Raw genomic sequence first — 17,026 nt, forward strand, 5'->3', positions numbered from 1 at the left:
ATTTTAATATTACTATTAATTAAGCATAAGCTAACCAAATTTCATTTATTTATTAATTGTTAAATTCTTTATAATCCCGCAAAAATGCCAAGTTGTATATCACAATTATTTTTTAATATTAATATTAATATTAATTAATTTTAAATTTAATTAATTTTAAATAATTTTAAATTTTAATTTTAATATTACTATTAATTAAGCATAAGCAAACCAAATTTTATTTATTTATTAATTGTTAAATTCTTTATAATCCCGCTGAATGATCCAGAAAGTAATAAAATTTACACAATTACCGTTACCGCCAGTTGCCGCCATTTTGATGCTTATTGACGCTCACAGTATCCAAAACGAACGGAATTTAGTTATCGATTCTAAGCGCTTATCGGCCAAGTCGAACGCTAAAAATTCGTGCTTATAAGCGTGAGCGCTCACAGCGCGTAAGCGTCCAAGTCGAATGCACCCTAAGTAAATAGAAATATTTGGCAAATGACAGTCTTCACTTGTTTTTAATGTCAAACCATACCTTAAATATTTTCAAGGTCAAACAATGATAAGCGGTTTTTTGTAATTTTTTCTATTTATTTCTACAATCTAACTATATTTCTATAAATCAAAAAATTCTAGAAAATTTCCCGAACAAACTTCAGAAAGATTCATGAAAATTTTAGTACAACGACTAGAATTATTTTTGCCAAAACAAAAACCCCTTTTAATATCGAACGACTTAGAAATCTCGTCTATCAAATTAATTGTCTAGATTGTAATTTAATTTACATAGGAGAAACAAACCAGAACTTAATGAAACATTTATAACAACATAAACAAGTTATTTTTAATTATTATTTATTATTGATTATCGTTTTTATTATTAATACTATTATTTTAATTATTATTTATTCATTCATTTATTCTATTTCTTTTCTTTAATTTCCTTTATTCTATTTTTTTTTCTTTTTGATTTTGATTTTCAATACCATAACTTTTAACTTATAGATTGTATTGTAATCTGATTGTTAAAATTAACAGAAATAAAAAAAAAAAAAAAAAAAAAATCTTCAGATGCAAAGGTTATTATTACATTGTAAAATGTAATTCTCAATTTGTACGATAGATCTTAATTAATTTATTATTATATTTTCAGAAATGATGAAAACAGATCCAACGATCAAATAAAATAAAAGAATTACATAAATTCAATAAATTCATTAAAGGCAGGAATGTAGACAAGTATAAAATTTATTTAGAATTTACTGAGTGTTCGAAGGCCCTAGATAAAAAATGAGGTTCAACGTGTGGTAATTGGTATAATAAACAAATTTCCTTCACTCGATAGTTTTAGGTCTTCAAGAAGTTTTGAATTCAAAAAGTTTAGATGGAAATCTTTTGATAAATACAATATGACATAATTGAAAATCTCACGAATGTATTCTCTATAGAAAGTAAGAATACGAAAATAACTCTTATTTCATTTCATTGAAGAAAACAACTCCAAATTTGACAATAAAAAAGTCAATATTTAAAAGAGTAATACATATACATTTTTGAGTAATGCATTTTTTTGGATGGTGGTGGTTTGCACTACACATGATATTATATCTCAAGTTATCATTGTAGTGGATAACAAAATTAAGATGGAAATTGATAATCGGATAATTGATTTTGGATGCTATTTTGTATGGCACAGATCTTATCCCCATGCTTATTTAGATACATTAAAATATATTGAATAGAAGCACAAGACCAGAAAGCATGGAAGCAGAAGTTTTGAAAGGAAAATTCATAAGAGTGAAAATTATTAGTGTTAATAAAACTGCAATGAAAGTAATAAACAGAGGAGGGAAAGGGAATCATTGATTTGTGGTGCTCTCATATGATGGACCTGTTTTCGGCCAAACTTCTATTTATTATTATTATATTGAATTTGAAATATTGGAAACAGTAACAAATAATTAAACTTTAACATTGATGAAATGTGTGCACGCTATACAAAAACGCAGATAAACTATTTTAAATACATTTAGATAATACTTTTGTGTGATTTTTATAATTATATTTCATGTTAAATTAGTTTAATTATTAATTACATGTAATTAATATTATCACCAACTTAATTTCAAAAATAATTTATCAAAAGTATTGTAACATAGTTATTTGTAATAATATTGTAATGTTTGTAAAATTGTGATTTTGAATTGAAATATATTAATACATATAAACTTATTATTTTTTATGTCTATTTATTTCAATAAAATATAGTCTTTGTGGTACTACCAAGCGTATTAGCAATTATAATTATTAATATTAAACATTCTTTAAATAAGCATATGGTTAACACCTCACTACGTTGTGTTTTCATACGATTGCAGTGTAGAGAGACGTTTTGTTCAATCACTTATTTTGGGTTATAACAGACAACAATTTAAATAACAAGATTTAGTTGATAACACAAATAATAATTTTAGAACACACCCGCAGAAATGTCAATATTGTGTATACAAAATTATAAAATCTTCTGCATCGAAATGTAATATTGATTTAAATGTAATATTAATATTAAATGTAATAATTATAACGTGAAATTGATGGTTATACCTGCGTTATATTAAATACCGTCTATAATTCTAACACTAGAACGATTTTGACAAATGTGGTCCAATTTGGAAGGTCTTTTATACAATTTTTTGAGTTAAGAACATATTTTAATAAACACAATACATAATACGAGATCAAATCGAAATACCAGGTTGAAATTTACCTCTAACAATTCCTCTCATATGGCATAAATGATTTTCCGGTTTTACGATATTTCCTTTCATATTAAAATGAGGAATTGAGTTATCATCTTTGTACTTTTTTTTATCCTTATCGCTAAAATTATGTATCGCACTGTTCCAATCATGAGATTTTCTTTCCACAACCATTGAAGGCGAAATAAAATTAGTGCTCGGCCATATTTCAATGTGCTTTTCCGTACCCTGTAATTTATGATATTGCGTCTTTTACATTCAGAAAACTTAGTTTGAAGCTCTTGTCCACATAAGATATTACTTCAAAACGCTGTTAAAATTAGAGCGTACAAACAATAAAGTTGCGGCTATGGTTTATGACATTATTTGAATATAATAGAAAACTATTATAATTTTGATTTTATATAAATTAAATATGAAATGCTTACGGCTATTGGTATTATGTAATGAATTCTATTTTCAGATTTCGAGTTTTCACTTTTTGATCCCTTTTCAAATATTGATCTTTTATACTTGTATCCCAATTCTTTTGAATAAAAATCTCCAGTACTGGTTACTCTCACAGGTATAACAATCTCCGCTCTTAAATTGTCAGGTAGATATCCAGAGTACAATCCTTTAAATTATTAATTTGATTTAATATTGCAAAGCCATTTTAAATTAAAGCATTTTAAAATTAAAGTATTTGAAATGCTATCCTAATTTTATCTTCCTACAATTACAATTTGCCATAAAAAAATTTATCATGCCACAGAAGACAATCTACCTCATAAATCAAATCAAGTAAAGCTTCAAAACAACACTAAATTATTATTTATTTAAAAAACAAACATAAAAACAATTATTATTTATTTTTCTATAGTAAATAAATATTTTTTATAATAATAAAATTAAATTGTCACAGTCAATTTCAAAAATTAGGATTCGCAGTAGATAGAAAAAGTGTTAAATTAAGTTTCCAATAAATGCAATGATATGATCGCTATATATCGAATCAAAAATGCAATTAAAGATTAAAATATATACACCATTTATTCCCCAAAATACGTCATATTATGTAAATGTCAAATAATATATAATCAAAAACGTATCGATTACGAAAAGTTTATGTAATACTACTTTATTATTACCTTTCAGGACGTTTGGACTGCTGACCAATGAAATATGAAATATTATTAGCCATAAATAATACATTTCAAATTATGTATTTGAAGTCAAACATGTACTTAAAACAATGCAAATTTGTTCAAAACAAAAAATGACAATCGGTTTGACATTTTAAATATAAATGAGATATGTTATGAAAAAACGAGAACAAAATATCTTAATAGAGAAAACTAAATAATTAAAATTTGATTAATCGTTGCGCCACTTTTTTATGTCAGCAATAATATTATTACTTCGACACTCACCGGACTGTTGAGACAGTTTAAAAACAATAACCCATAACATCAAAATGGTATACAATGACTTTTATTATCAAAATTATGTAACTCAAGGCAACATAATCATTTTAAGTGAACTCAACACAACATAACCAATTGAACAAACCCTACAAATAAGTAACCGTTATTCTTAAAAAAAATCGAACAAAACTCTTATTTTTGACTTTTTAGAAGCAATGCGATCTACAGATCATGTTAATGTAGGATTTCTGACTCAATGCAATAATATAAACTTGTTCGGACAAACATACTTCATCTTTTTCTCTTTGGACATCTCAAAATTAGTAAAGCTGTTAAGACGACTGCATGACAACTGTTACTAACGCATCCTGGTACAACCCAGTCTCCCTTATCTACTACATGAGTTTCACAATACAAAAAATTATTACAATTCAACCAATTTATTAGTACACAATATGATGTCAGACAAATATGTAACTAGTTGTGCTGGCATAGTGACTTAAGACCAATTGCTGAAACTTCCCGTACCGGAACAAAATGTTCAAGGAATATTAAATGTTTTCAAGTAAATTATTATAAATATACTAGCTGACCCGGCAAACGTTGTTTTGCTAAGTAAGGTATATTCTAAACAATTTCTAGAGAATCAAAAGATAACATGGTATAATCCAATCCAAGTCTTTTTTGGTCTTTCGACTTATTGATTACGTTTCAAGTTTTTCAGATTCTTTTTGAATTCTGCATTTTGTGTATAATTGTAAATAATACTACTGAGCTTATACAAGATTTTAAAATTTCTGCGAGGAAAGATAGAAAATTAATCAAGTATTTCTTCTTTGACCTGCTTTTTGAAAAGTTTCAAGTAACATTCTATAAATTAAAGTAAATTTAATAAAAAGTATATATGTAGAGCAGGGCAAAGCACAATGGTCTAATTTGACTTTGAGCAAATATCACCTATATCACGAAAACTAAGCTAATTATGTCACAACAAATAACACATTTTAAACGAACAATTTTTTTGACTACGTTCAGTAAAACTGTCAGCTACTTCATCATTAAAAAAATGTGCTTTCTTGCCGTCTTTCAAAAATTTGTCAAATATGTTTCAAAAATTTGTCAAAAACTTTTTACCCTATAGGCGGAGTAACTTGAAATGGCCAGGTGGCAAACAGGTTTAATGTCTTATTTTAATTTTAAAGGTATTTTACAAAATAATTACACTTTTAACTAATGCTAAAAAAAACTACCAACGGAAGAAAATACTTTTATTGTGGGTTTTCAAGGATTAACGTTTATCTCCCGATAGCATGGTCATGAGAATCAAGGTTATAGCTGGTTATACATCCTTTTACCTCTACATTCAAATATTGAGTTAAACAATGTTTAACTTTACTGGTTTTTGACACATTGGTGGTGGACGTTTTTAACCCCGGACCTTCATATTTTACTGTCTATTTTTCGATAAATTCTGGGAAATTATAACTGGGAAAATGATATTTGACAGAATGTCCCTTTGATTGATACCAAATTTAGGTTCTGAATTGAAATAACATAAATAAAAAATAATATAACCTAGAGAATGGTTTATAAATACCAATGAGTATATAATTATACAAATGAGATCTTTCAGAGCACCGTGTTTGAGAGAAATATGATTTGCAAAAAAAGAGTGCTACAACGCCAAAAATTGCGTTTTCATATTAACATTTCAATAAGATTGATATTTTGAATTATTTTGTTTCTAGTAACACTTGCGGCCCCTTTACTAACGTTTTTGTATATAAATAAAACTACGAACAAATCTACTTACTACAATTTAATCATAATTAAATAATATTTATGCAGAACATCCTATTAAAAGTAATTAAACATCATCTGTCAAAAACGTTTGACATTTCACTTATTAGCCAGCGTCCATTGTTTTATTCAAGGTACGCTTCTATACAAATTTTCAAATTAAAAATGTAAAGTTTCTACGCAATTTTGAAATAATATCTCACCTTTCCGACCACCTACTGATTAGCACGAATTTTTCAAAACTAAGACTGGCCAAATCGGTTTAGCCGTTTTCGAGTTTCACTAAGACATTTGAAAGAGAGCTCCATTTTTATATATATGATGAACTGAATTGCAAAGTTAATTTTTTTTATTTGAATCATTTAAGAGCATCAGAACTTTAGCCAGAATCAAAATTAAAATCTGAATTATTTTAAATAAATTTTATATATAAAAAAATTAAAATAAGTGGCGCATGGCATCGTACCTTAAGGCAAATTACTGGAACTTTCCGTACCGTAATTAAACATTTGAGGAATAAAAATAATCAATAATTGTTTTGAATAATTTCAAATAGATTATTTATTACATACTGTAAACTTATAAATGCTTTTTAAATTGGGCGACAAGCGTATTTTAAGAACAACTTATGTACTTAGAAATTTTTGATAATTTAGAATTTTTTTCAAAATTTTGAATTTTTTTTAGAAGTTTGAATATTTTTGGATTTAAAAAAAACGTTTTTTCTAAATATTTTGAGAATTTGGAAATTTTTGAAAATATTCGATTTGTTTTTTAAATTATCGAAATATTCTCTAATTTTTGTAAGAAATCTTATTTTCTGATTTTTCAAAATTTAGTTTTTTTTAAAAAATGACGAAAAATTTCAAAAATTAGAATTTTTGGAAACTTTGAATTTTTTTGAAAATTTTGATATTTTTTGAAAATTTTTAAAATCATTAAATTTTTTGTAAATGCATTTTTTTTCCACATCACTCTCTTAAAAACTGAGTTACCATTTTTGGCACTTTTTGCACCGTATCTTCGGGACGCCTTCGCCAAAACCTAATCAGCACGTCTCCTTATCAATACGAATGTTTTTTGAATTATTCAAATTGGTTGATCGTTGTTTCCGAAATTGTCGACGAAAATTTGTATCCGCACACACGCGCACACACACACACATCTAGATCCTTCCCCCACAAAATAATGCCTAACGGCGGTTTTCGTGGAGACCCGAGGCAAGGGCAAAGCGGAAGTTTTTGTCGGTATTATACCAGATCGGTATTGAGTTCGACATACCCAGACAAAAGACCGGTCTGGGATGCATAAAGGCATTGCCTTCGCAATACAAAAAAACACACATACACACACACATGGAAAAAAACAAAAAAATTCACGTCAGAAATTAGATATTTATTAGTTCTATCAGTTTTTACATAGTTACATAAGTTATAAGTTAGTGAGCTGAGTGAACCTCGGCTATGGGTGCAGGTAAAATTTTTGTTAAAATGTTTCCCATCAGAGGGGACATAGTGTCAAACAATGCAGTAGTTGATATAATCAAAGCATCAAATAATTTGAACACAGCGCTATGCCCAGGATTATCAGATGTAGCCCAAAATCCGCTAACAAGCTCATGCGACGGTGTGAATAGTAAAGTAGAACCAATGGCTGAACTGTCAAAAATAATTTCAGAAAACGTCATTTTACAACGGAATGAGTCATTGAAGAGCCTTGAAAAACTGATAAGTGAACTGCACATGATTGTCAAATCAAAGTCAAATATGCATAAAGAAGTGAAGATAAATACATTCAACATAGCGGCTGTAATTAAAAGATTTATTGACTTAGACAACCAATTGATAGTGGAAATAGGCCGAACAACGGCAGATACGGAAGTAATGATAAATAAAGTGCAATGTGGTGAAACAGCTCCTATAGAAAAAAATGTACGGCAGGACACAAGCAAAGCCACAAGAAACCGAAAGTCACAACATATAAGCAATAGTTAGGTTAATGAGAAAAATGGTTTGCCAAGACGTCAGTCGATCATAGAAATATGTAATGAAGAACAAATCGAGGTAAATGACTAGCATAAAGTTCAGCCAAAGAAACAGAAAAAAGAGAGCAAGGGTACATCTGTGAGAACTGAATTTTTCCAAAACCAAATGCCTTATTGATCCGGCCTACCAAAAAATTAATTGTTCCAAAATCTTAATTTGCATCAAAAATAAATAAAACCAGAAATGTAGACTTGTTGATAACTTGTTGATTTTCTAGAGTTAATTTACAATCGAATTTACTCACCATGGCGCGTAGATAATCAGCAATATATTTTCAGTTTGGAAATTACAGCTGAAAGCTGCGAGAAGGTACTCAACTATGTCAAAAAATCGTTGCGAAAATCAGTTTCTGCCCATAGGCGGGGTGAAATGGAACGGCCAGGAGCAGGGGACAATTGGTCTAATATCTTATTTACAATTTTGAATAGATTTTACAAATGATAGCCATTTCATTGAGCCAAAAGAAGTAACTTATTCAATTACTTCTTTTAACTAAATTCATATTATTGTTTACTATTTTCTATTTGCGCTTTTGCCAGGGTAAAAGTTTAGTTGGTCGTTTTTATCCCACCCACGTGTAAGTTTTTATATAGGTTATATAAAAATTTTTGAATGTAACTTAAAATTAACAGTACATACAATAACAATATACTTCATATCATATTTAAATAACATATACTTAAATAATAGTGCTCACAATCAAAAAAACTAACAACAACAAAAAAAATCTATTATGAATTTTCAAACTCTGCCGTTTATCTCCTGATAGTACGTCGTAAGAGTTAAGGAGATGGCTGGTGATTAGGGAATGCAATCCTGGTATACCGGTATATCAAAATACCGGCATACCGGTATACCGAAATATCGGTACAACGCCAATTTTTCGGCGGGATTAATACTGGTATTTACCTTAAAAATACCGGTATTTTCGGCATTTTTACATAAGCACTTGTTTATACATAATGCTTCATGTAAACTGAAGACTTCCAAATGCAGATTCATTGAAAGCTCTTTATCACATTGAAGATAAACCACGAACAATACTTTCGCTGAGCAGCGGCGCCATCTTTGATTTTAGCTATTCGGTATTCGGCCAAATATCAAAAAAGGTGCCGAATAGTAACCGCATAACAATTTTAAAGTGACATCTGCGTCAAAATATTTTATATCATGATTACTCACAATCAACAAAATAAAAATTGCCACTTCGTATCTTTATACATAATAATCATAATGATAATATAGAACTATTATATTGTTCTGAAAAAAATACTCAACTATTATAGTATGTTATTATTTATCTTGATGAATAATCGGATCTCAAATCAGTTTTCGGTCTTTCTTACTCATAAGATTGTTTTTGGTGTAAAGTACTCAATATAATCGAAACTGATTGATTGTTGTTTCTAACTTAAGATATATGAACGAAATTTAAAGTTATTTATGTAATAAAAATTTAAAAATAAAAACCGAAAAATAAAAAATAAAAAGAAAAACCGGCATTGAAATCTTTTATCGGTATTGCATTCCCTACTGGTGATACATCATTCTCTCTACTTTCAAATATTGTTGTTATAAAATTCTTAACTTTACTTATGTCTGAGATATCGGTGGAGGACTTTTTGACCCGCGGACCTTTAAACCTTGCATTACCTAATATTTTTAATAGTTTTTGTTAATGGTATTATTAATTGATATATTTAAAAAATATTAATAAATCTAATAAATTCTTAATTATTAAATAACTTTTTTGTTGTTTTCACAAATAATGTGAAATGAATGATTTCGTCATACTATCAAGAAGAAAGTAATAAAATCAATTCAAAATTTTCATTATTTAAGTCAATGCATCTAACAAAAAGCCTATTTTTATATTTTATGCTTTTTAGTCTTCAAATATTTAAGGTCACAATGAAGCAAAGTACTTGAACAATCAGCACCTCCTAGGCCTAGTATGGAAGCCCTTAAGCTGCTTAAAATGGATGTTGCAGGAGAAGACTTCACATGCAGATGACCGGACAACCAACTCAGGCCTAATCTATAAAACAAATATTATGTTTATTTAAATCACCATTAACTAAGTTATAAATTAGAAAGTAAATAACTGGGAATTACAATAAACTAAATATCAGATTTTTATTTTTGAATATTAAAGCTTAATCTATGAGGAAAGGAATACAATATTATTTAGATGGCATCAAGTAAATAGACCTTTCTCAAATATTGATATTCCATTTTGCGCACATTATGTAAAAGAACTAGGTATAAATAAATGGCATACGTATGTATGCATAATTATGATATAGCTAATTCAATAAAAAATTTAAATGTGACAGTTTAAATTTTACTATAGTGAAATTCGCTTCAAGACATTTTATAAGCAAATAATTTTACATTTTTTCACCAAGAAACGGTTTAGACAATCGTTTTACAAAACTAATCAACACTAGTCCTTATTACCTTTGAAAAACTCATTAGTTAGAAAATGGAATGAAACATTTTTTCTGAGATGCGGCTAGCATTTATTATAAATTTGCATGAGTTATTAGATAATTCCTTGCGGCAATTTGCTTTATAAATTATTTGTTTGTTCGGAGAGTTTTCCCCATAATAAATATTGAAATGTTTTTTTTACAAATTTTATAAAAATATTAAATTTTGTAGCGAAAATTCAAATAACCCCACATGTGAAGAAGGAAAAATATTGGACATACCCCCAAATTGGTAACCAATATTTCTGTCGGTCAGTTCTAGTTCTTGAGTATCGATTATTATCGCAAATAATTCTTCTAAGGCACGCTCCTTCATCTTGAGAGGCTACAAGTACTGCATCAAAACTTTGAAGTATACGGCGGCCCAACTCGTTAATCTAGAGTATTTTACTGTACCGATTATCAACATATTTTAATGAAAAACAAACAAACCTAAATTTAAAATGGTGTTGGATTAATTGGTTACTTATGAAATTCACAAATCGTAATATTTTTGCAAATTTAATAACTAAAATACATACAAACAAAACAATGCACTCTGAATAAAGAGCCTAATACAGTTTGACAAAAAAATGTATTGATTTGTAAAAATGCACAAGAACATCATCACAATGAAAATACATGATAAATAAAAAAAAATACCAACATCGTCGGTGCTGTTTCTTGTTATATCTCTGCGAGTTCGAAATTCAGGAGCTGTTGGAGCAACACCAGGATCTACGCCCATTCCCATTGGAAGCATTGTCATCTGAACATTTGCATCCTAGATCAAAATAAATATTACAAACAATAAATTACTATATAAAATAGAACTCAACTCATTCAACGTTGAATAAGTTGAATTTCACGATATAGGTAGAGAGGGCATTTGCAGGGCTTGGAGATCTGCGGGTAAATAAAACTGTAAAGCAAGAATTTTTCAAAAGCAATCTTTAAAATTAGAAGGGTAAAAGTATATAATCAGCCATCACTTTGATTTTACGACGACGCTATCGGGAGATAAACGACAATATTGGAAAATCTGTAATAACAGTATTTTCTTTCGTTGTTATAGTAATCGCAAAAAAACGAAATTGAATTTTTTTATATATCTTTACGTGTCAGGTTTCCGAACATTTTTGCATGTTTTGTTAAAAAAAATTGACGAACGTGTGTTGTGTGTTCGGATACAAATTTTTGTCGACGATTTTGGGAACACGAATCAAAAGATTTGAATAATTCAAAATGCATTTGATTTTTATTGATAAGGACAAGGAACCGTGCTAACTTGTTTTTAAACAAGGCAGGTTCGGCCGTTTCAAAGATACGGGGCAAAAAGAGCCAAAAATGGTAATTCATTTTTTGAGAGAAGGGAACGTCCGATTTGAATAATTCAAAAACATTTTATTCATATTGACAAAATAAATTACCTTTCAAATTTGTGGATGCCAGGTTTAGCGGTTTCAGAGACCGACTGAAAAAAGTATAAAAAGGCTATTTAGCGGTCAAAAATTATTTTTAGACATACGCACATCAAATATTCATACATTTTATAGAAATATCAATAATTTCTTCTCTGACACGCAGCCCGATTGCTTTGAAAAAAAAAGTTCAAAATCTTAAGAAATTCAAAGTATGAAAAAACAAGTCCAAATTAAAAAAATCTAATTATTTAAATAAGTACATTTTTTTAGGATATTTCAAAATTCCCAAAAATTATATATTTTTTAAAGTTTTCAAAAAGTTTTAAAGCTTTTTTTAAATTTAAATATTATTGTACAGGAAGTTCCAGCAATTTGCCTTAAGACACGATGCCATGCACCACTAGTTTGGTTGTTGTTGTCAGTGCTGTTGTTTAGTTTACAATAGCTGAATATAATTTTCAAGTATACGTTATTTAATTGTTTTATAAGATGTATTATTCATTTTAAGTTAGATTTTTATAACCTCTATAAAAGCTTACACAAGGGTGGGTTAAAAAGAACCAACTAAAAGTTTATTCTGGCAATGGTGTAAACAATAAAAAACAAAATAGTAAATAAAAAAGTAAATTAATTTTAAAAAACAATTTTACAAGACATAATTTAAATAAATAATTTTTCCAACTCTGATGATGAATATTTTTGACAAATAACCAGATCAAGGTAATATACAGTGTTATCTCTGCGAAAGAAATTTTTTTCCATTTATATTTTGCATTGGTTGAATAATGTAGCTTTCAAATAAATCAATTTGGCTTTCGGAGTCAACACTCTACAATTCAACAGTGCCACAGAATTGTAAGAGTCATCAACAATGCCTTCGAGGTCAAACAATTCTGTTCTGCAGTCTTTCTAGATGTGAGCCAGGCTTTCGATAAGGTGTGGCACAAGGGACTTTTATCGAAGATTAGATCTTTACTTCCATGTGATTATTATAATATTCTAGAATCTTATCTCGCCAATAGGAAATTCAAAGTACGGGTCAACACTGAAACCTCAACACCTCATCAGATTGAGGCAGGAGATCCACAAGGCAGTGTTTTGGCGCCATTTTTATATATCCTCTTCACTACTGATTTTCCAACTTTACAATCAACCACAACAGCTACATTTTTTTACGACATAGCAGTTCTTTCGACACATGCTGATGCATCTAAGGCTTCGCTAATTTTACAAAGGCATCTAAATGTTATAGAGGATTGGAAAAAAATGAAGAATAAAAATAAATGAGAGCAAGTCTAATCATATAACATTTACATTGAACAAGACAATATGCCCAGAAGTACATTTTTATGGCCAAGCAATTCCAAGCACCGAATGCGTCAAATACTTAAGTATGCATTTAGATTGCAGGCTTACGTGGAAGGACCATATTCGCGCCAAATTAAATACTATAAAAATTCGAACCGCTAAACTATACTGGCTACTGGGACCCAAGTCAATTCTATCCATTGACAATAAACTTCTGATTTACAAGGTAGTAATAAAACCAATATGGTCTTATGGCAAAGAATTGTGGGGCTGTGGGAACAAATCCAACATAGTGCTAATGCAACGTGCCCAATCGAAAATATTGAGGCAGATTGCAGATGCTCCGTGGTTTGTTAGCAGTAAAACCTTACACGACGATCTTCATATTGAATTTATGAACAAAATTATACAAATCAGCAGTGTCAAACATTTTCAAAAACTACAACATCATACAAACTATATAGTCACTCAGCTTCTTGAGACACCAACTTCAAGAAGACTGAAGAATAAGCTGCTCGAAGATAATATAGAAGAACCTTATCACTTATTGAAGGGATTCTCTAAATATGATTGTAATATTTATTCGATACATTTATATGTGTGAATGAATGACATAAGCCAAATAGCTCATAGAATTGTTATGTATTCTGATTGCTATTGAAAATAAAATTTAAAAAAAACTAGTAACTAGTAGTTATGTAAAAATAACCGTATTTTTAAATTAAGTACCGGTATTAATACAGCCAAAAATTCGGGCGGTGATCCTTATTAATTTCTGTCCTCTTTCGAATGAGTTTATGATCAGACAGTTCGAAAATTATTGATGAAAAATTACTTAATTGTTTGTACAAATTTTGCAACTACTTATAATATCATACAAAATATTGATTCGCATTACATTTAGATCCTAATAAATATTCTTGTAAGATATAAAACAGAAATCAAAGGGTCAATGAGAAAAAATGTTTAACGTCATAAATACTGTTGCACTTATCACATTTAATCATAATTATTATTACCGAAGTTATGCACATTACGACTTGAAGCATAAAGCAACCAAAAGACAAAAATGCCAAAGTAGTAAGAGCAATGTCAAAAATCTCATGCAGAGCTAGATCCTTTTTGTAACTGCCATGATCTTCCTGTTCGTCACTATGATCTTCTGCATTACTGTCGTCATGACCGCCATGTGTTTCAATAAAATGATGAATTTGATGAGTTCCACCATATCCATAGTCATTACCTAAAAGTAAATGCATTAATATAAATCATCTCATCATTGGTAATTCCAAATTAAAATAAATTTAACCTGCACTAGCTGGGTATTCGTAAATCTCATGAACGTCGCCTCCTCCATATTTAAATATTTTCTGATTAGCTCGATAATCTTGCTGATTAACCGCTACTACTTCTAAAATTTAGAGTATTTGACTGAATTTATTTATTGTTCAATTTTATAGATAGTAAACAAAATTATTTTAATTTTAATTAGTAGAACTAAAAAATAATAGTTTATCTTGATTAAATAACTTTGAAATTAATTATTCGTTATTCATGTATCATTTTCACATATAAGAATGAAAATATTTTTATGATAGTAAATAGTAAAAGTAGAAAGGAAATTTTTCGAATAAATAAAAATAATACATTTTAAATTAAAAAAGAATCATTAAATTAAAATAATTAAGCTAAACTCGGGTAATGTCTGTTCCGAGCAATTTTAATTAATTAATTTTAAACATTGTAATTGTTTTTTTTTTGTTTAATAAAATATGATTTCAAAAAACTGAGAACGTCTATCGAATTGCTACTTAGACGTGTCCTTTGTTTACTCACAAAATTTTCTGAAATAGAAAATACTCTCATACTTGCGACCAAATTATGCTTAATTGTTTTTAAAGCCTGATATAATAATTCTAAGTTTTTTGTTCTTTGTGGCTTCTAGAGTTTAAAACTATTTTTCTAGTTAGAGTTCAAGAAGAAGTCACACTGATTTAAATTAATATATACACTGGTATAAAAATGTAAATTGATATATAGAAAACTATTAATTGAACCATTGCAGATTGATAAGATATGAAATGCTATTGAACCGATATGATTTCAAGAATCAAAACGCTTTCATCTATATTTTATATTTGGTTATATTTGTCATTTTCCACATATACAGTAAAAACCGACTTTTTTCGCTACAAAACCGGTTTTCAAATTCCATAATTTTCGCCAAAAAAACGGTTTTTAAAACCGGTTTTTAAAAACCGACAAACCCTTATATTTACGTTCTAAAATCATAATTTTTCTATTAAGCGAATCAGCGTATAGGTTTTAAGTCAAATGATTTAAGATTAAGATATCTAAGTTGAATAATAATTTATAGTTGTATAAATATCATCGATGCATTGCTCCTATATCGCAAAAAAATCGAAAATGCAAATTTTTATTTATCTTTATGTTTCAGAGGTGTCTGAACATTTTGGCATACTTTATAAAAAATGGATGTATGTGTGCGTGTGTCTGTATATGTATGTGCATGTGTGTGTATGTGTGTGTGCGTGTTTGCAGATACAAATTTTTGCCGACGATTTCGGGAAAACGGATCAACCGATTTGAATAATTCAAAAAACATTCGATTGCTGTTGATAAGAAAACGAGCTGATTAATTTTTGGCATAAGCAGGTCTAGCCGTTTCGGAGATACGGGAAAAAAAGTGCCACAAATGGTAACTCAGTTTTTAAGAGAAAGGAGCGTCCGATTTTAGTAATTCAAAAAACATTTTACTTATATTGACAAGATAAAGAATTGATAATGATGATTTTTAAAAAAGCAGGTCTAGCGGTTTCGGAGATCTAGTAAAAAAAGTAAAAAAAATGCCATTTGGCGGTCAAAAATGATCATTAGACATATGCACATTAAATTGTCAGATATTTTATAGAGATTTTAACAATAATTATAAATTTTGTTTATATTTCTATAAGTTCCGTACCAATGTTTATCCGTTAGACAGCGACGCGGCGTTTACGCGCTTCGATATTTCATTTCTATGCAGTACGATTGCTTTGAAAAATAGTTCCGAATTTCCAAAATATTTCAAAATGAAAAAAAGACATTTTGTTTCAGTCTTTTTTTTTCAAAAAAGTAAATTTTTGTCAAAAATTTATAGTTTCTCAAAAATCTAATTTTTTTTTAAATATTTTTTTTCAAAAATGTTATCCTTTTGAAAAAAAAAAAATTCTGGTTGCTCCGAATTTTTAGCGATATTATAACTTACCCTACGAGAAGTTTATGATATTTCAATAAATTGAACAATGAATGTATGAAGTTGTACCTTACCTTGCTTAGTGTTTGGCATGTGATTAACATATTGAGGTATAGCATAGCCAGTGACTTGGCCTCTTTCATACTCTTCCTCATCTGATTCAGAACCCCTAGATATATTTTTGACTGTAAGAGAATCATCATGTAAGGGCGGTTCATCATAATGACGATAAATATCTTCCAATGTGGTCATTCTGTAAAAATAATTTTGATACAAAATGTAAGCGAATTGCAGAAATAGTGGATAAAGTTATCTAAACATATAAATTTGACATAAATATTTTACCTATTTAGCCAGTTTTTATATCCTAATGACCCTTCGTCTGACAGCATCTTTTCTTTAACAACGTCTATATCTCCCAAATTTCCTAAATAAGATTTGCGGTTAGCCGATTGCGACTCTACAGTGGATTTCTGACTATCGATGTCTCTTCCGCGCAGTGGTTGAGGTACAATTTCTGTTAAAATTTGATCAGCGACGAAATTTCGGCAAAGATATTCATTCATCAT

At 28.8% G+C, this 17,026-nt stretch overlaps 1 protein-coding gene across 1 annotated transcript; it reads right to left on the reverse strand.

The window, feature by feature from the left end:
- Nucleotides 1–9,867: 9,867 nt before the first annotated feature.
- LOC113383696 lies at nucleotides 9,868–17,026 on the reverse strand. The gene is made up of 8 exons (XM_026621946.1): nucleotides 16,900–17,026; nucleotides 16,803–16,866; nucleotides 16,532–16,710; nucleotides 14,511–14,612; nucleotides 14,221–14,444; nucleotides 11,137–11,253; nucleotides 10,713–10,867; nucleotides 9,868–10,036 (listed from the first exon to the last, which is right to left on the reverse strand). Exons 1-8 carry the CDS (start codon nucleotides 17,024–17,026, stop codon nucleotides 9,868–9,870), a joined length of 1,137 nt encoding a protein of 378 aa, XP_026477731.1.

This window comes from Ctenocephalides felis, unplaced genomic scaffold (assembly GCF_003426905.1).
Source record: "Ctenocephalides felis isolate EL2017-DRISC unplaced genomic scaffold, ASM342690v1 CF-g0.4_SCAFFOLD_03570, whole genome shotgun sequence".
NCBI lineage: Eukaryota > Metazoa > Arthropoda > Insecta > Siphonaptera > Pulicidae > Ctenocephalides > Ctenocephalides felis.

What these genes read in the sequence shown, in the direction of transcription:
- LOC113383696 (XM_026621946.1), bottom strand. Translation starts at nt 17,026, where the DNA reads ATGATGAATGAATATCTTTGCCGAAATTTCGTCGCTGATCAAATTTTA. An exon ending in TATAAAAACTGGCTAAATAG is followed by an intron (nt 16,711 to 16,802) that starts GTAAAATATTTA and finishes TTATTTTTACAG; the next exon opens with AATGACCACATTGGAAGATA. An exon ending in CAAGAAACAGCACCGACGAT is followed by an intron (nt 10,868 to 11,136) that starts GTTGGTATTTTT and finishes AAAATACTCTAG; the next exon opens with ATTAACGAGTTGGGCCGCCG.